The sequence below is a fragment of the Colletotrichum abscissum genome, assembly GCF_030869225.1.
Source record: "Colletotrichum abscissum strain IMI 504890 chromosome Unknown Scaffold_32.1, whole genome shotgun sequence".
NCBI lineage: Eukaryota > Fungi > Ascomycota > Sordariomycetes > Glomerellales > Glomerellaceae > Colletotrichum > Colletotrichum abscissum.
In genome coordinates, this window is record NW_026850232.1 from 1 (window position 1) to 19,303 (window position 19,303).

The 19,303-nt window shown below is 54.9% G+C and overlaps 7 protein-coding genes across 7 annotated transcripts; 2 read left to right on the forward strand and 5 right to left on the reverse strand.

Moving 5' to 3' along the window:
- Nucleotides 1-490: 490 nt before the first annotated feature.
- Nucleotides 491-2,203, reverse strand: CABS01_11519 (uncharacterized protein; the record flags this gene model as incomplete). Its single annotated transcript, XM_060544874.1, has 2 exons — nucleotides 491-1,882; nucleotides 1,964-2,203. 2 exons carry the CDS (start codon nucleotides 2,201-2,203, stop codon nucleotides 491-493), a joined length of 1,632 nt encoding a protein of 543 aa, XP_060397289.1.
- An 877-nt stretch (nucleotides 2,204-3,080) lies between these two features.
- On the forward strand, nucleotides 3,081-4,883 carry CABS01_11520 (aldehyde dehydrogenase; the record flags this gene model as incomplete). Its single annotated transcript, XM_060544875.1, has 1 exon — nucleotides 3,081-4,883. The coding sequence occupies one exon, from the start codon at nucleotides 3,081-3,083 to the stop codon at nucleotides 4,881-4,883; it is 1,803 nt and encodes a 600-aa protein (XP_060397290.1).
- A 1,584-nt stretch (nucleotides 4,884-6,467) lies between these two features.
- CABS01_11521 (thermoresistant glucokinase family carbohydrate kinase) lies at nucleotides 6,468-7,116 on the forward strand (the record flags this gene model as incomplete). The annotated part of the gene is made up of 2 exons (XM_060544876.1): nucleotides 6,468-6,635; nucleotides 6,688-7,116. The coding sequence occupies 2 exons, from the start codon at nucleotides 6,468-6,470 to the stop codon at nucleotides 7,114-7,116; spliced, it is 597 nt and encodes a 198-aa protein (XP_060397291.1).
- A 318-nt stretch (nucleotides 7,117-7,434) lies between these two features.
- Nucleotides 7,435-8,292, reverse strand: CABS01_11522 (uncharacterized protein; the record flags this gene model as incomplete). The annotated part of the gene is made up of 1 exon (XM_060544877.1): nucleotides 7,435-8,292. One exon carries the CDS (start codon nucleotides 8,290-8,292, stop codon nucleotides 7,435-7,437), a length of 858 nt encoding a protein of 285 aa, XP_060397292.1.
- Nucleotides 8,293-9,410: 1,118 nt separating this feature from the next.
- On the reverse strand, nucleotides 9,411-10,716 carry CABS01_11523 (glycosyl hydrolase family 16; the record flags this gene model as incomplete). The annotated part of the gene is made up of 2 exons (XM_060544878.1): nucleotides 9,411-10,570; nucleotides 10,629-10,716. The coding sequence occupies 2 exons, from the start codon at nucleotides 10,714-10,716 to the stop codon at nucleotides 9,411-9,413; spliced, it is 1,248 nt and encodes a 415-aa protein (XP_060397293.1).
- A 2,218-nt stretch (nucleotides 10,717-12,934) lies between these two features.
- On the reverse strand, nucleotides 12,935-13,700 carry CABS01_11524 (uncharacterized protein; the record flags this gene model as incomplete). The annotated part of the gene is made up of 3 exons (XM_060544879.1): nucleotides 12,935-13,186; nucleotides 13,246-13,536; nucleotides 13,599-13,700. 3 exons carry the CDS (start codon nucleotides 13,698-13,700, stop codon nucleotides 12,935-12,937), a joined length of 645 nt encoding a protein of 214 aa, XP_060397294.1.
- A 1,644-nt stretch (nucleotides 13,701-15,344) lies between these two features.
- CABS01_11525 (uncharacterized protein) lies at nucleotides 15,345-18,450 on the reverse strand (the record flags this gene model as incomplete). The annotated part of the gene is made up of 6 exons (XM_060544880.1): nucleotides 15,345-15,892; nucleotides 16,006-16,065; nucleotides 16,227-16,554; nucleotides 16,609-17,170; nucleotides 17,272-17,528; nucleotides 17,587-18,450. 6 exons carry the CDS (start codon nucleotides 18,448-18,450, stop codon nucleotides 15,345-15,347), a joined length of 2,619 nt encoding a protein of 872 aa, XP_060397295.1.
- Nucleotides 18,451-19,303: the final 853 nt, after the last annotated feature.

Below are 19,303 nucleotides of genomic sequence, written 5' to 3' on the forward strand. Positions count from 1 at the left end.
GGGGGGGGGGGATTGCGGACATGCACGTGAGTGACAGAGTCAAGATAGGCATTGATACATGGCGACAATAATAGTTCATGAGTTCGTGTTTAGTTATTCATAGCAGTACAATTGGGATATCGTACAATACATCTACATCCACTCACCATTCATCATCATCGAAAGAGCAACATCGGAAAAAGCAGAACCCTCTCAAAGGAAGGATTGCAGACCAAAATTCCAGACGTGACCGGCATAAGAAAAAAACGTGACTAGCTAGCTAGATGCCCCGAAAACTCCTGGGAATCAGTTTATCCTGGGTCCATTACTCTCTCATTCTCATTCTCTCCACCTGCGAAGCTGCGGGCTAAGGATTGGCGAAATTGCTTAAACAAAAGATTCCGACAAGAGGGGGTTGGGAATCTCAATGAGTGACTGATTCATGCTGTGATTCCCGTCTGGAAAGACAAGGCCCGCGTGTCATGGAAATTGGCACGTGAATGATGGGTGTCTAGTTCGCAGACGGGGGGTTGAGGTTTCTCAGCGCGTCCATGGACGACATGGAGACCTCCTTCTCGAGCTTGTCCCAGCATTCGGGGTGTCCGAGGGCTGAGATCCAGTAGTTGCCCTGGAGATCCTTACCGAGAATGGTAAACACATTGCGGGAAAGGATGCTGCGCGTTCGGGCCAGAGAGTGGTGATAAGCGATCTTTCCGGGAGGAGGGCGGTTGAGCACTTCCGTGACGGTGGCATTGGCGGCGGTCTTTTCTGGGTCGTTGCCAGTAGTGTGTCCATTGGTTTGAATATCGCCGTTGACCGTGACCGGTTCAGAAATGCGCGGTATCACAGCAGGAGAAAAGTCGATGCAGTCAAAGAACTTGCAACGCGCCCAGTTGGTAAAAATGATGAGCATACTGTTTGGATTTCCGTAGATCGGCTGAGAACTGCACCGGCCTCCAGCACGGAGACGGCGCATGAAAGCCATGATCTGAGAAGGCGTGGTTTGAGTCTGAATATCGTGGCGGAAGCAGCGAGCGACGTATCCGAGGGGAGCTTTGAGGACTTCGGCAGAGCTAAGGAGGGTCCAGGTTCCGAGGGCAAAGTTCTGAACGTACAGCTTTCCGGGGGCGAAGACAGACTTGAGACGGCCAGTGATATCCACAGCGTTGAGAACAGTAACAGGTCGGTTAGATCCACGAGCGAGGCAGACAAGGCGGGTCCACCATGCCGTGAGAACGTCACCTTCACTGACGAAAGGCGCCTCTTCAGTTCCTAGCCCCTTCTCGTCCATGGCGTGCAGGTCTGCCATGGCGCGAGCGCGAAGGCCGGCGACAAAGTCGGCCGGCAGGCAGAGGACTTTGGACTCGATTTCCGGACGACGATACATATCCCAGAGGAACCGTAAGCTGAACCTGAAGTGGCGGAAACCCTTGAGCTGTCGCCGGTCAAGCAAGTATGCCTCCTTTTCAGGATCAGTGTCCACGCCGACGTCGTCGAGAATGTCCTTGTGAGCACCGTGTATAACAGGGACTTCTGCCTCGCGACCGGCAAGGACTTGCGACCAGGCCTGCACCAAGGCTTGCATACCCGCGGCGCCAAACATGACGTGTGAAAAAAGGAGACCGACTAGGGTTGCATCGTTGAAGGAGACGACATGGAGAGCAATCTGAGGCTCATCGGAGCACATGAGGTCTTCGAGCGTCTTGGGAGCGTCTTGACGAGCGCCAAGGTTATAGAAGTTGATAACACCAGGCTGGATTGACGGGGTGGAGGTGGTAGTGGGGAGGTGCTTGGCAATGTTGTGCTCCTTGATGCTGAAGTCGTGCACATCGTGGGAAAATCGAATGGCAGGGCGAGCAGGTGTGAACTGCTTCGGGACATGAAGCTCAAGTTGGTTGTCGGGCTTGATGATTGCTCGGGTTAGCAAGACCCCTTGCCAGAGCGTTGTTCAAGTGCCGAATTCTACACACAAGGGGACACTTACTCTCATCCTCATGCGACCACCAAGCTTTCTCCAGTCGCCAATCTCGATCAAACGAGAAAGAGAAAGATTGAGCTTCTCTGCGTCGAGGACATCGTCGAAGCGAAGCGTCCAGTTCAGAAGCATCTCACGAAAAGGCTTCGTATCGTCAAAAAAGTGAACCGGGTAGACGTCGTCCGTAGCTACCGTTGGCAGCTGGGTACGCTTGGGCTTACGGCCGACGAAAGAACGCATGTAATCCATGATGATTAGAGAAGGAAGAAGATGAGCGGTGTCGTTGTTGGCTGCCGAGAGCTCTGACAAGACTTCCAGCCGCAGACCAAGACAAGACCAGGCAAAGGCGAATCAATCCAAACGTTGAACAGAAATCCAAATGACTGGCGTCACAGGCCTGCGAGCCAAGTTGTAGGACACCGGCTTATATGGCATAAGAGATGCCATCCGTCTTGGCCGGAATTTTTAAGCCCAAGTCCATGGCAGCAGCTTCCAAGGCGTCTCTGCATGTGTACGGAGGTTTCCCGTAGGTTTGAAGCAGGGTCTGAGCAGACCGTTGGTCAAATGGTTCATTGCGTTGTGCAGATGCTGCAGCACCGAGAAACAGGCTTTGTCGAGAGAGTGTGTGCGTTTCGTACAGAAGCCGAGCGAGATCGTGCCCCCTTGAAGTATAACACTTGCAGCCGTTCCACCTTCAAGGCTGGGCTATGTCAACTATTACCCCATCCGTTCTCTGCTTGGCGGGGGAGACCAAAGCTAGCGAAACTGTTGGCCCTAGCCTCTAAGCTTGTTATGATCTTGCATTTTGATGGGGATCCTTGTCTGTGGTTTGCATCGCGTGTTACGAAATAGGTTGACAAAGTGAACCAACCCCGGAAAGTAAGGTGAATAGAGAGACTCTGTTATCGCGGCCGAGGATGGATGCCCACAGTGGAGCATAGTAGCACGGAGCCGGCCGGAGTTGGCTATCGATGCATCCCGCATAGTTCCCCGCAGTTGGAACTAAAGGCAGATGGATTGCTTAGCACCCCAATAAAAGGTAAATGGCACGCCGCGGGCGACCTTTCCTTGCGAGGTGGCTTTTTGAACTGACGAAACTCTGAGTGACAGCCACACAAGAGACAAGATGACAGGACAGCCATACAACCTCTGGGTGGGAGGCCAGGAGAAGCCTGGTCATGCAGAGCAGTTCGTGACCTTTTCTTCCCTTTCTTCACCTTTCGAAGCTTCCCAGTACCCCGCGCGAGGGGCTGCAGGGCGCTTATCTGTGCTCGAGCTCATGCTCATGCTCATGCTTATGCTCATACTCACACTTGTGCTGATGCTCGACTCTCACACGCCAACAGGATCCCGGTCGAAGACCCCGCGACAGGTGAGATCTTTGCCAAGTAAGTTCTCAGCCCTCAGCCTCAACTTCGATGCCCCGTCCGCAATTATTTCCCACACGGGTGAGACTGACTGGCGTCCGAATGCGTGCAGCTGTCACGCAGCGTCCCTGGAAGACGTTGAAGAAACGATTTGTCTGGCGCACGAAACCTTCAAGGCCGGAACGTGGTCTAGAGCGCCCCGTCATGTTCGCGCCGACGTTCTCGACAAGACGGCTGAGCTGCTCACTGCAGAGTTGCCCTCGCTGATTCCTCTCGAGGTGCGCCAAACCGGACGCGCGATACGCGAGATGCGTGCCCAAGTGCCCACGTTGGTCAAGTGGTTTAAATACTATGCCGCCCTGCTGCGCACTGAAGAGCGTGCGGTACTGCCAACTGTGGGCAAGCTGCACAACTGGATTGACCGTGTGCCGCTGGGTGTTGTGGTGCAGATCACGCCTTTCAACCACCCGCTCCTGATTGCTGTCAAGAAGATAGCGCCCGCCCTTGCAGCGGGAAATAGCGTTGTGGTGAAGCCGAGTGAACTGACACCGCTCACGACGCTGCTGTTGGGCAAGATCTTACAGAAAGCTGGTGTGCCCGACGGAGTGTTCCACGTGCTTCCTGGATACGGCGCAACAACTGGCAAGGCCCTCGTCGAACATCGGCTCATTCGCAAAGTCGACGTCACTGGCGGCACTGTGGCTGGGAGAGCCATTGGCTCGATTGTCGGCGGCAATCTGGCGCGGTACACGGCGGAACTGGGAGGTAAAGCGCCGCTGATCGTCTTCGAACAGGCCGATGTGGATGTTGCAGTCAATGGCATCGCATTCGGGTCCTTCATTGCTAGCGGACAAACATGCGTCGCCAGTACCAGAATTCTCGTCCAGGAAGGGATCATGCAGTCAGTGTTGGAGAAGCTGAAAGCCAAGGCCGAATCCATTGTCCGGCGGATGGGCTCACCGAGCAATCAGGAATCCATGATGGGCCCGCTGGTGTCGGCGAAGCAATTGTCAAACGTAGAGGCGCTTGTGAATGAAGCGCTTGCTGCAGAAGGCGCAGCCCTTACGGGCGGTCGTCGCATGTCTGGAACCAGCAGCCTGGATGGAATCGACTTTGCCAAGGGATACTACTTTGAACCGACAGTGCTGGTGTCTCGTGCCGAGGGCGACATCCTCAAGTCGCGCATCTGGCGGGAGGAAGCGTTTGGGCCGGTGGTTGTGGTGGCGCCGTTCAAGACGGAATCAGAGGCCATCGCACTCGCCAACGACAGTGAATTCGGGTTAGGAGCGGGCATCTGGACGCGGGACGTGGCGCAAGCGTTTCGAGTGTCTGAAGAAATCGACGCAGGCATAGTGTGGGTGAATACGCACCATCGAAACGATCCCAGCAGTCCGTGGGGTGGCGCAACGAGCGCGAGCGGTGTTGGCAGCGAGAACGGTATCGATGCATACCAGGCCTACACGACGACCAAGAGCACAATCATTAGCTATGCAAGCCCAGAGGAGGCGCTGGAGGCAGACGACTGGTTCCGTGAGGGCGCTGGTGACGTGCGATACGGATAGACGGACCCTCGATAAGTAGATCCTCAATAGACGAAGTGTCGCCCATAGTTCAATTGACCAATGTCAGCTATTGAGTTGCGAATAAGAGAGGGAGAGAGAGAAAGAACAAGAGCGAATGATGTTCCTCTCATGTTCGGGGATGAAGTGTTCGTTTCACAAGTCGAGAACCCGTCAGTGCGTAGTCGCTTGTCATGATCCCGCGGCATGCAGGCCGAAAATCCGTCATTTGCGTCTCGGACCGCAGGTGCAAGCGAATTGTTGGAACGAGTCAACGAAGCAGGTCTCGCTCGGATGGAATCCAACGTGGAGAGGATTGGAAACATATGATGTAAAAAGAGGATTTTGTTGTCGGTTGAGATATTTCTGAGAACTGGCAAAAGAGATGAGGTCCATCCAGGATTCGAACCTGGGCCTACGGAAGGTTCTGAGAATCAGAATCCGACGTCCTAACCAACTAGACTAATAGACCTGTTGTTGAGAATTTTGTGGCGCCATCTCGTATATAAAGGCTGCGCTTCTGTGTCCAGCCAGCGTTGTCTGGCGGCGGCTGGCGCTTTGCGAGCCTTGCATCGATGTTGTTGTGTCGCTTCTCCGAGAAGCCATCCATTGTGCGGCTCAAAGTTGCGGAAGGGACGGATGAGCCCCGAGATAAGGTGATTGTTGATTGGGTGTCTTGGATTGGACCGAGTTTGACGCAAGGTGTCCAAAGTCTCGTCACAAAAGTCTGATGGTTGATGGGATCTTCCATGCCGTTACCCGTGCCGCTACCCTCGGCCAGAAGCACCGCACCCAAACGGGGCGGTCGTAGAGAGTGATTGGCTCTTCTTCTTGATCTCGACATTGGCAAGCTTCGTCAACGGCCGTCCAAGTGTTGGTTCTGTGGCTGTTTCTGTCTCGTCGTAAGTAGTCATATCGTTCTGGAATGTCTGATGCTTGTTCGGCTGGTCCTGTAGATGGAAGAAGAGGAGAGAAAAGCTACGTCCCAGTCCTTGCCTTCCATTAGTCTCCTCGTCATTCCGCTTCTCCCTGGTTTAGCTTAGGTAAGGCAGTTGCTCTACACTTATCCGGTGCCTTCCTACCCGACCTCACTTAGATGCTCCGTACTTGCCTCGATAGGTAATTAGATTTCGCATGACATCATCCGAACGCCATCCACTCCATTGTCTTTTGCACCACCACTAAGAGCAGGAAGGTGTGGACCAGAGCTTATTCACAAAAAGGAAAGCACCCATATCAGGCCATTCGGAAAGGAAGGAACCTTACATTCTCACCTTCCTCACTTCAATTGGATGAGAAGAGCTTGCTTCCTGTCGCGAACTCTCTTTCCCCGACGTTTACCCCATTGAGACATCCACTCGTAGCCGCATTGGCTTCAGCATCGACGTCCAACGCTTCTACCACCCGCTTTACACATCTTACCTTGCCTCAACTTGCATCTTGCTCAAAGCAAGGAGCACCTTGAAGTCAGCCCTGTTTTCAGCATTGAAAACCATTGCTCCGAGCTCCAGTTTACGTCGCCGGTCGTCGGCCGAGTCTCCAAGACATTTCAATCTTAGCGGCATTGAATCAGTCCCACGTTAAAACATGTCGCGGCCGAAACAGCACATCGTCTTTCTGACGGGACCTACGGGCACTGGCAAGACGACGATAGCAAAGTATCTGACAGATTCGCTACGCATGACCTTTATCGAAGGCGACGACGTCTGTGCCCCTCCTCCCTCCATCCTCCCTCAGATGAACCGCCAACTCTATGTCTGCCAACAAGCGCACTGACACTGACACATATTTCCGGCCTGGTCAACAGTACCACCCAAAGGAGAACGTAGAAAAGATGCACAGAGGCGAAGCCCTCACCGACGACGACCGCTGGGGCTGGCTCGACGCCCTCCGTGACGAGGCCCTCAAGGAACTGGAGCGGGACCACCAGGGTGTCATCGTCACCTGTTCCGCTCTCAAGCGCGCCTATCGTGACGTCCTACGCGGTGCGTCGCACCCGGAGAAGGACATATTTGTCCATTTTGTCACACTGCACGCGCCCGAAGAGGTGCTCTTCGAGCGTGTCAAGAATAGGCATGGCCACTTTGCTGGATCCAACCTAGTGCACAGCCAATTCCAGAGCCTGGACCCGCCGCAGGCGGACGAGCCGGACGTCGTTGGCGTCGATGTGCAGCCGCCTGTGGACGAGGTGAAGAGGGATGCGCTGGAGAAGTTGAAGGGCCTGCTGAGTAGGTGAAGATGGTTGTCACTACATAGCGAGTACAACGCAGGAAATCGAGCAGTCACTGGGGAGTACTCATTTGAACATATACAGAACTTGAGAAGTTGATCGCCTCAAGAGCTAAATGACCTCATCCATTAAACCAGCCCAAGGAAGAATGGCAAGAAGACTTGCGAATAACCTGGATCCAACCATTACCCCGTTTCCATGCAGCAAATCCTCCTACTGGCCCCACGAACATGCAGCTAATTATCCGAAGCAAAAACGCACCCATCGGTTGCAAGTTCAATCAAGAAAGGGAGCGTTTTAACCTCGACAAGACCTTCAAGCGGCTTAGATGGGAGTGTTCAAGAGCCCAGTATAAGTCTCCTGGGATTGTTCTTGAACCTCTTGAACCTCCTGCAGCTCCCAGATCTCTCCAGGTCCATGCTCAAAAACGGGTGGCAAGCGATAGGAATGCGTCTCACGCCGAACCGCAAGGTTGTCGATGTTCAAACGAGGCTGGAGCATAGGTCGAGGAGCCGGCAACCCGCCATACTCCGCCTCCCGCGCCGGAACGAGAGGACCGTGATACGCCAGCCCCGGCCGCGAAGATGCATTTCTGACGTGGCGGTGCTCGCCCTGGACGATGTTGGGGATAGAGTCGTCGGTATGACGTTTGGGAAGTGGTATCAAGGGACATCGAGCCTCTTGCTCGCGAAAGTAATTCTGGGCCTGCGAATACCGCAGGTTGACGTCGTGCGCGAACGGGGTGTGCTCGTCGATCCGACGGCGTGCCCAGGGAGGGCCAAAGTTGTAGTCGACTACGTGGAGGAGATCACGGGCTCGCAATGGAGCTCGCTCTGACGGGTGGAGGGAGTCCCATTTGAGGACGGGTGCTGGACCGGGACGGAGCCGGGGGAGGTGGATTCCGTCGCTGGCGAGGGCGTTGTCGTGTCTGTGATGCGAGGCTGATGTCGCCTCTGGGAAGAACAAGGTCCTGGGACCTGTTGCCTCGTTGATATGGGCCGGCGGCGGGGATCGGCCTCGAGCTACGAGGACGGCATCTTCTTCCTCAGGCGTGTCTTCCTCATATCGGCCATCCTCGTGATGGCCTGGTTGCTGGTATTCCCAGCCACTGGAGACGTATGATCGTGGCTGTGGATATATGATCTCGCCCTCGGCGGCGGGACGTGTAGTGCGGTTCTCCATTGTCTTGAATAGGTGATTCTTGTGGTATTCGCTTATGAATAAGAAAGATCAAGGCAAGGGAAGGCGATGAGGAAGGAGGAAGAATCGATGTGATATCTGACTTGCTATCGACCCAACTAGGTTGACAGTATGTTTAAGTAGCAAATCTTTCCACTATCGCCAAAGGGAGAAATGAATACAGAGCAACTGCTTAACCAAGGTACATAAACACTTAAATTCTTTTTCACGAAAAAAAAGAGCGGAGACAGGAGGCTGTTCAAACAACCTGGACGACTCTTCAAAATTTGGTTCCCTCCAGCAGGATCGTGAACCCACATCCATCATACAACACAGTCAGGTTTGCAAAGTTTCCCTAGACGAAGCTTAGTCCAGCCCAGCCGTACACATGTCCGCCAGCCATGATACCAAAAAAAAAAAAAAAAAAAAAGTCCTGGATTTGTACGGCACCAAAGCACAGCACATTCAGGGATCAAACCTCCCATCCAGGTTGGGTACTTACCTACCTAGAACCTACTCCGCGATAGCCTCAGACAACCCACTTTCGGTTCCGGCAAGGTGCTCCAGTCCACAATCTATCTAGGTTTGAAATGGCAAGGTGTTAGAAGACCCAATCAATCTCCATCTCTGCCGTCCCGTCTTCGAGTGGGGAGGGGGATTAAGAGTCCTAGACATAGAAACGAGTCCAAAGGGGTTCGAAGCTCGAGACGTGTAGAATTTAAGCTTCACCCATCCATGGCTCAAATTCGATTCCCCAGAGTATGTCCACGTGGACCTCCGTTAGTCTACAAGAGGCTTTTCTTGATGCTGTCCGGGCTTGGGCATAAGTGAAAAAGGTTGTGTGAGTGGCGGGCAGCTGTGTAACGTTATTCAACATAGAAACATGTAGTTAGCCGACGTCCGCCAAGGCTTTTTCTCCGTACATCACTACGAAGTACAGAAACTGAATGAACAAGATTGTAGTCAACGTGGTATTATTAGTAGAGCAATCTATAAGCAAGCCTGGCTTCCGATGCCAATACGCCCCTGTCCCTTTTCATTATACATAATTACATACATACACGCCCGTCTTCACATATGGAAGACGCAGGCAAAGCTGACCGATCGTGATGGCGATCCAATTACAGCATCATGGCAGCGAACAAAGCCGCGACACCTGCAACGAAGAAGCTGCTCTGCAAAGTGGACGCGGCAGCGGGCGCCGGAGCGCTCGTTCGAGCGGGAGTGCCGCTAGTTGTGGAAGGGAGAGTCGTCTGAGCGTTGACAGATCCGGTGGGGGATCCAGAGGTGGAGACCAGTCTCGTCAGGGTCGATGACGTGCCATTAGCATGCGTGGTCGTGGTGTTGGCGGCGACAGTCAAGGACGCGACCGGGGCGCTGGTGGTGGGAGTCTGGATGACGGTGGTAGTGTTCTTAGCACTCTGTGTCGGGGCATCGGACTGCTGGGCCTTGTTCTTGTCGTCCTTGTCGCTGGACTTTTCCGGCTTGGGGCTGGCGACGTTGCCGACACTGCCAGGGCTGCCGCTCTTCTCGCCGGCGCCGATGATCTGGATACTCTGCCACTTGCCGTCGGAGCCCTTGGAGTACTCGTACTGCTTGGCACCAGCCTTGTCACCACCAGCATAGTCCCAAACCTTGAGGGAGCGGTAGTGACCGGCGAAGGGAGCCTGATCCCACTGAGCGAGACCACCAGCCCAGTCGATGGTGCCCTGGGCAGTGCCCTTTCCACCGACCCAGGTTCCGAGCTTCAGCTGCATGGGAGTTTGCGGGTAGTTGCCCTCGGCAGGGGTGGCGGTGCGGTAGACCTTTCCGTCAATGGAGAAGATGATGGACTCCTTGGTCCACTCAATGGTGTAGGTGTGGAAGCTGGTCATTGGGTTGAAGGGGACCTCGTAGTAGCGAGCGCGGGTGTAGTCGTTGACACCAAGGGCGTAGAAGTTGGTTTGAACGTGGGTTTGGTCAGCACCAACAAACTCCCAATCGATCTCGTCCAGGGCGTCAGACTGCAGGACAATGCTAGTGACGATGCCGCGACCGGGGGCGGCCTGCAGTTCAACTTCGACCTTGCCGAAGAAGAGGTAGTTCTTTGAGGTGAGGGTCGGGGCGTTGCTCTCCTCGAAGATGGTCATCTCGCAGCCCGTGTCGGCGGAGAATGACAGGACTTTGGGGTTGTACTTGATGCCGCCGTCGACGATGAAGAATGACTCGAGGTCGTTCATGTTCTTGGAGGTGCGGAAGTCATAGCTGGCTTCGCCGCCGAAAGCGGTGTTGGCAGGGCATGCTGAAGATTGTGTTAGAATCGCCATTCACTTTTGGTGTAAGTGAGGGGAACAACATACTGTCGCCCTTGACGGGGTTGCAAGTGGAAAAGGTCTGGGCAGAAGCCAGGCCAGCAGCGGCCAGAGTCAAGGCTGCGTAGCGCATCATCTTGAGTTGTGATTATGGAAGAGATGTGAGGGGGAGGAGGGCGATGGCGAGGGTGAGACTGTGAGTGATTGTCGTTGAAGTCAAACTTGCTGCAGAAAGGGAGCGGGAGCAAGGGTAGATATCGACGTTGAGAAGTAAGGTGAGGTTGAGGTAACACGAGAGGAGTAAACAACCACGGACGATGATCCGAGGAAGATGTCCCAAATATAGAAATTAAGGAAAGGCTAGAGGGATGGAAGAAAGGAACTAGTGCACTGGGCAGGTGGGAGGCCAAGGAAACAGAAAATGGTGAAAGGACGGCACCGGACGCTGTGTCTCTAAGTTTAGGTCGAAGCCGCCGCTTGGGAAACAGTAAACAGGAGGCTGGCGGATTCTGGGCGACCGAAAGTGAAGAAAGTGAATCACGAATGTACAAAGTACCCTGATGTGGGGTGCAAGTGTAAGTGTAAGTGGGCGAGGATGAACACGAGCAGAGATGAAAGCAGGCGGGCAACGGTGAAGCCGGGCACCGAGGAGAGAGACACTCCCACCTCGCCTCAGTCATTGGGAGAAGCAAGACCACTGGGCCTCAGAATTACAGTCAGGTACCTTCCTTCACAACCAAGACAGAGACGAGAGAGGCTGTGTTTCTTTCCTGCTGCATTAGGGCCAGTAAGCGTGAGATGACACGAAGAATCGCTGCTTAGTCTGCTTTTATTTCTGGGCGCCTTCCCTTTCGCTTGAACGAATCCGCGCTTGCCAGGCGCACCACCTTCCTCACCTATTGGCCATTTAGCGGGAAAGAGTGCAACAGATGGGAGGCTGGGGACCTTCCTAGTGATGAGCTAATGCAGGGTCCAAGTACCTTGGCTGCGAAAGGTGCGTGAAGAGATACATGCAGTGGTGTGCACCCTCGTCTTCTCCCCAGCCAGCTGGTTTGGCTTCAGGGACCCTCAGTGGCTGCCGCAAGCGGGGACTTTAACATCGATTACCTCAGCTTCCTCCCTCTTTCCCATCTTTGCACCTGCACCTTCCCTCCCTCAGTCAGTGAACCTGCCCAGAGTCGAGACGGATACGGAGTACGTACCGCGTTCTTGCCGTCCAGCTCGTGTCCGGTCGCGCCGTTGCTGCCACGCCAAACCCTCTGCATCCAGCTGGGGTTCCTGCCCATCTCGTGTTTGAATCATCAGATGGACGCCGTTTCCGTCTCCCACAGCCCTTGTCATGTTGTTTCCTCTCCAGCTCAACTCTAAAGTCTCCCAACCTCTTCATTCCTCGCAAACCACATCACCGGTTCGTCTCCTGACAGCTTCGACCAGCCAGCGGCGCGCCCATGACGCCGTCGCCACTCGACCGCAGACGTCCATCACCCCCTACAACATCCACAATGTCCCATTCCCAGCCCTCGTTCAATATCTTTCCCCCGTCAACGATGTCTTACGCTTAAACCGACATGGAAGTCTGAAGATGATCTTTACCCACGCACACAGGCACTCTCGGCAATCTTGAGCGCAAGCAAGCGAGGCCACTTTAATTTCCAGTCGACTAGCCACATTTGCAAGCAGCCACACAGCCCTGCATCTCAGGGGATTGTGGCCCATCTACGCCAGCCGAGGCGCCAAGATGGTTGGCCGTCTCGTATCTTGGGAATAGGATGCGTCCGCTCGAGTACCATCAAATTTACCTCGCGCATATGCTACAGGCGTCCAGTGAGTAGAACAACGACCGATTGCATCAAAGTCTCTAAAGACGCTTCACTTGGCTTCTCTGGGCCATCCTTATTCATTGTTTTTAATCTGCTTTTTGCATTTCTTTTGGATGTTCCGTCCTAGCGGGACTAAAGACTAACTAACACGGAGCAGCCTGCATCTTTTGTCCCCCTTTGCACGGCCTGAGAAAACACATTCTGCAACAATGGACTTGTCCCGTCGCCCCTTGCATCAATCTGGTCAATCCATCATAAGTCGTCTCGTAATTGGCGCCAAGCGAACCTGTCCCTCGACCATCCACCAGCACATCCTCTGCGTCTTTGTGTGTCCACGTCCTCCCGACGGTCTCGAATCAATGCGGTCCCCTTGGGAAGAAAATTTGGAATAGTAAGAAGTGAAAATTGTATAGACAAAACACCAAATCATGTCCTGGTCGCTGACGATCATCAGATCCGAAACAGAAACACTTGGACACGACACGCTAAAGAAATTCAAACGCTCTTGTCAACATCATCCCAAAGTTGCTCCGCTTAGCAGGTGTTGAGCATGGAGGTGAGGGCAGTCTTCTCGGCAGAGGTGACGGTGAGGGCCCAGTAGCTCTTGACCGCAACCCAGGAGCGGGCGTAGGTGCAGTAGAAGCTGGTCAGAGGGGGCTTCCACGAGTCGGGGCTCTTGTCGCTCTTGGACTGGTTGACCTCATCCGTGACAGCCCACAGCTGGGGGCGGGTGAGATCGTTGGCAAACGACTCACGCTTGGCAGTGGTCCACGATGCGGCACCAGACTGTCGTCCCATGTTAGCATGCACCTTTAATTCTAACATTGCGCACAGAGCAGACTTACGATCCAAGCGTTCTTCAAGGGAACCATGTGGTCAATGTCAACATCGCTAGCGGCGGTCCAGGTGGCACCGTCGTAAGGGCTCTTCCAGGTACCGCTGGTCGCGGAGCAGGCAGAGTTGACAACGACGTTGGTGCCATCACGCTGGAGCACAGTCTCGCGGGTGTTGCAGGTGCCGGAGATGGTGTCCCAGGTGGGGAACAGGTCACGGTCGTAGGTGCCGGTGTTGGTCCAGGCGGCAACGGTCAGAGCAGCGAGTTGGGTCTTGGCCGAAGCGGCGGTGGGGATGCCAGGCTGTATGCAAAATGTCAGAAACGGCTTCGGCAACAGCCAGTCACAACAAAATTCGGACTTACGGGAGTGGGCATCGGCAGGGGCTCGGCGACGGGGTTCGGGGCCGGGACGGGAGAGGCGACGGCCGCGCCGGCGATCATGAACAAAGCAGCAGTGACCTTCATGGTGACGGTGGCGAAAGGGCGGATGGATGAGACCGGGTGAGAAGACAGGACTGGGATGGAGGCTGGAGTGATGTGGTGAACGGGTGGCTTGGCACTGACGATGAAGCAGAAACAACAAACTGAGAGCGGGAGATCTGCCGTGATTTATATCTTCCGTCGACGTCCTTGCGGTTTATCTCGTTTGTCGTCAAAAGGACTTCCTCGTCGGCGGGTCGCGAGAGTTCCCAAGTCTGCGTTTCCCTCGCTTGTACAACGTCGAACCCCACCTTCATGTCGTTTGCAGCTCCGTCGAGCCAGTCACCACGTCGTCCGACCCCACGATTGTCTACCTGATGTCTTAATCTCCAGCCTGACCCTCCAGGAACCCGCCGACGGTGCGGCATTGAGTTGATGAAACGGCGCGCTGTTCTGAAAAGGGGCACTCTGTCCGGCCACAGTACGACCCAAAGCGACCGTCTCATAGGGCTTTCGCAGGGGGGACCACAGGGTTCTGTGGGCGAGCTGACAGCTCCGTGTGCCTTTATCTCTCGTGTTATTGGCGGGGTAATCTAAACGTTTGGTCAACTTCCCGGTCTCTGAGTGCCGATGCACGGCGCGCTACGGCTCCCGCTCTCTCGTCAACCTTAAGCCTGGTCCATCCCAAGTTTCCCAACCTTAACGCCAAGCTCACGAGAGTCGAGGACCAGCCACTCACGTCTCCCGGCACCGGCACGTTATCTTATCGGTCCCTGTCAATCACCTGCGAAAAGCGACATGGCTTGGCTGCGAAATCCTGGTCGTTCTGTCAATCTGTCTTCCATCTTGGTCCTGTCCGCTGCACGTCAACCCCTCCATGTCCCGGCTCCTTCAACAATAGCGCACGGGGTCTTTCACGAACCTTCCTGTTTGGGGGCCAGCTGCCGATGATGCGTGGTCAAGACTTCATGAGGAAGCCTGCCCTTGGAGGTGACGCTCGTGATAGCAACCTCTCAGGGTCTCGAGAATCGAAACGAGGCAACCCACGGGCTGCAGGCTCGCAGACGTGCTGCACATAAACAACGAAGCCTAATGTCTCACGCCAGACGAATAGAGGCAGGTCGACGGGAGGGTAGATCCGGATCACCACTCGACACCGCAACGCCGCAAACCTGGAGAAGCCATCTCGACCGCTGGTTGGACTACATTTACGACAGCCAAGCAGGCCTGCGCAAGCGCTGATAGCGATCGTCATCCCAAAGCGGTGTACAACATGGGCTCGGATTCGCTGCTTGGCCATTAAACATAGTTTCCCGCCATACCTCGAAGTAGCGTTGCCCGTCCCCATAGGCTGGCGTTCTCAGAATCCCATTACTCGTGCGAGGCGGACCTCCCCAGGATGGCAAGACGCAAAAGAGCCCACATCCCGACCTCCGATCGGACCTTGCATCTGAATAAGCTTAAGCGGCACCGAGTTGCAACTTCACACACACGCCATTCTTTATCATGGAGAATATCTCGGCCGACTGCTATCCTCCGCCTAGCCTCTGTGTCTTATCGACAACCTGACTGTTTGATTGTCTCTCAGAAGTCAAATCCGCCTTCACCCATACCTGTACATCCGGCCTTTCCGCCAAACCAGGCACTCTGTCGCCGTCACTTGGATATCAGTCAAGATTCAGGGCAACTTCAAGCCTCGGCAGCGATAAGAAGATTGCAGGGGAGGGAGATATCCCGCGGAACGTAATAAGCTTGACCAAACGAAGAAGGACCACTCACCCCGACACACCCTGCCGAGCACATGCCCAGCAGCTCGGAGCCGCAGCCAGTAGCTCCTCCACACGTTCCCGTTGCGCAGCTGCCTACAGCTCCGGGGCCCATGTTCACGAAGCCTGGCCCAGCGGGATACAGGGTGCTCGTCGTCACGGCGGCCACGACCGATGCCCAAGGTCCGTCCACGGCGATATCTTTCCCCCAGAATGACGTCTTATCTTCACCGCGAGGTCCCATGCGCTTGCCAGAGTCCACCTTGAAAGCCTCGCTTGCCCTCTTGCGCGCCTTGGAATGCGCTTCTTCCAGTCTATTTCTGAACCCAGAACGCAATGGACGTGTCGCTGTCCGCTGCGCTGTCGTCTCGTTGGTGTGCACCGCCGGATGCGACGAGATATGCGCAGACTCGGCGGCTGGCGGCATGGGCATATTGTTGGCCTTGGAGGCTGCATGCCATGCTTCGAGAACTAAGGTACATGTACGCTCAGCAGGGGTTTGGTAAGTAAGTGTGGCTGATTCTAAAAGTAACACAGGCACACATGGGGGCGCGGGGAAGTGTAGTGGTTGCAAGATGCCTTACGCTTTTCCTCCTTGCCTATTCCGAACATCTTGGTCGTGGGCAAGGCCATCACCCTGACGGCTACAGATAACACATCTGCAGTCAGTAATCACGGCCAATTTCATTGTAGCTATCACCATCGGAGTGCGCCGAGCAGCGAGAACATGCGATATCACGACTTCCCCCTCGGGCTGGAGAGATCAAGAATGCTCTGGGGTGGTGGTACTGATAGGGAAACTCACTTTCGCAGTACCAGCATTTGCACTCCGAGTAGATCTCGCCGTACTTTTCCTGGTATGTCTTACTTGTCCACTCAAAGGCTGTGCTTAGTCGATCCTCGTCAACTTTGTCATTGTGATCTACAAAGGCCCCCGTCTTTGCGAGTGTGAAGACAAAATAGGACTGGGGAGAGAGCTGGTGCGTGTGCCACGCGAGGTCGACGTCAAGTGTCGGGACGGCAACTTTGTCCTCTGTGGACGAGGCAATAGCGATGATCTCGACGAATCGGGCGTACTTTTCTAAAAGTTTTCCCATGATATCCCGCGCTGTAGGAAAGTGCAACCAGTTGAGCTGCCAAGATCAGTCACCTGGCCAGCTCAGTATGTGAAGAGAGGAAGCCCTCACCTTGCACATCTTTTCAGTAAAGGTTGCTTGGCGCATCACACATCCTACGAGGTCAATGGAGAAAGGCGACGAGTTCTCCCAGTAACGCGACATCATCTTTCTCGTCTGCCGTTTTGCGTCTAGACTCAGACGGAAGGCCGTCACATTTTCTTGGCCGGGCCGGCTCATCACCTCACGTAAGTTCTTGGGATCTGCAAATTTACCTGTAAAGCTCTCTTCCATGGCATCTCGCACGGCCATAATGCTCGGGGCAGTTTTGTTTCTGGGCTTGAACATCTCGAGGATGTGTTCCGAGAGCCCGCGACGGGCCAGGCGGGTGGGGAAGAGCCGGTCTGGGCATTCCCCTGACATATCGTCTGAGCCGTATTGTAAAGGGTTGGGTAGACCTGTATCGAGGTCGAGGGTTGTTCCCGGCATGGCATGGTTGGATTGTACCGAAGCCTGGATGTCGTCGCGAAGTTTTGCTGCCCGGAGAGATTCGTGGGTCATCATGAGTCCGCACGAGGGGCATGCGTGGGCTAGTCGCCCGTCGGCGAGGCCTTGGCCTACGATGTCGAGTTGTCTTTGGAAGTATTGTCAGATATATGGCTTCCATAATAGCGGGATGCTAGAGCTACTAGGTAGAAAAGTCTGGAGTAGACTGCTGAAAGAGACAAAACTCACTTTGCACTCGAATCGCTCCGCGACACTCCACACGTCGTCCACGGGATGGAAACCAAGGTAGAACACGCAGGGCACGGTACATCTTTGGCGTCAGGATCGTCTTCGTTGTACCAGGCGAGGTTCGTGTCCGCTTCCCAATGTGCTTTACACGCGTCCGAGACGACGTATTCAAAACTTGGGCTGATGATGGCGGCGTTGACAATGGACCAGGGGATTCCTGCTGCCCAGAGGGAGCTGTGACCGTAGCGGAGGCAGTCCTTTGAGAATGTCAGTATCTGGACGACGATTGCGATAGCGACAAGGGGGTCTATTGACCTCAAGGTAGAGTCTCGGGTTGAGCATATGCGCGTGCCAGACGAGTAGCACATCTAGAGGTGGCAGCATCTCCTCGCGCCAAACCATCGGTTTCGACTCGGGGAACCCTTCATACCGGGCCCGGCTCCGATGCTGTCTACTCTCCCCAGTCTCATGCTCGGCTTCGCCTTGGGCCTTGCTTTGACACCCGGCTGGATCTCCTCCATTAGACGAGGATAACGACTGACTAGGTTTGGACCCGATGACGAGCATGTCGCTCTCGAGGAGCATGTCTGGGCCGAAACTCCGCCACCATGCTGCGTAGCGGTCTACCGCGCGGCCGAGGTAGATTGCCCACCTCTTTTCGCGGAGTCTGATCAAGCTATCCAGGTCGAGTTCAGGTTTGATTCCAGTGTCCGGATCCATTGGCGCTCTCTTGGTGGTCTTGTGGTTGTGTTCTTCGCTCTTCGTGCCGTTGCTGTCACCATCGCCATTCCGTGTTCCGGTGTGTTTCATGGGAGTAATGGTGGTACCGGCCCGCGCATCCCAAATATCCCATAGACCATCGCGGTACCCTGTTTCCGTCTTGAGGCGGTTGAAGGCTGTTAAGAGGCGAAGGTGCGCTAGACATGCGTCTTGGGTCGGGAAGGATGATGGAATCGGGGTTTCAGGCGGGAGGGCAAGCTTGATACCCATGGCGATGCCGGCTGGGACGGAAAGATCCGGATCGGAGAGCGCGGTACCGTGGGACAAGGGAGGGGCCGAGGCGGCGGGTAGAGCGGATCCCGGGCTTGCGGCGATTCCGGATGCGGACGCGGATGTGGAGCCTTGGCCGTCTTCCGGAGGATGAGGAGCCCGTTTGCTCCCTCCCTTTCTTTTCCACATTACGCAATGATAGGACTCTTCCCTGTCATACGCGGGTATGTTAATTCGAGTCGAATGAGTCGGGTCCGTTTTTATAGTTTCTTTCTCCAAGAGAGACGTGAGCCTGCCGATTGCTGCGATGCGGATACTTTCATATGCGGCTGTGCTTGACCGTGTCGGTGAGTGAGTGGTATCGAGGGACGGTAAAGCGGTGTGCGTTCCTCAACCCCGCGGATCGTCGGTCCCTGTCCGGGGGCGCTAAAGTCTTGCTTTCCTTGCGAATAGGCAGTTCCGAATTGGTTACTTTGGGATCGGGGGGGTTTTAGTTCGCAATTACCCTCTAATTCAAACCGGATGCTGCGCCGCGTCTCTCGTTGCGGTTGCGAGTGCCTTGCGTACCGCCAGGTAGGTCTTGCGGGAGGGCCAAGTTGGAGCCAGTCAGGGTAGAGGCGATCGAGATTCTCCCGCTGCGAGATCCAGTTGACGTCGAAACTCTCTGGCCGAGATGTCCCAGACGCCGTGTACGCAGTACGAAGAAAATCGGATTGCGGCGGTGACTTGGAGTAGTTTATGAAATATCCATGATTCATCTCCACAGCATACATGCATGTTCCGTTGTCGATCAGTGATAAAGAGCCGTTTGGTCGGATCTCGCTCGACAGGTGTGTGGTGTGTGGTTTGGTGTGTTGGCTCCAATGACGGGCACTGGTTGGGCGTGCATCAGACCCCGCAGGTAGGATTCGTCGTGGGGGAGGATGCCAGTCCGGAAGGATTCGAACGTTTGGAGCACGGTGACGTTGAAAGCGGGTTCGATTTGCCGTGTGAACGAGCCATAGTGTGTGATGGGCTGTGGAATGCTTCGCGATGAGGCGTT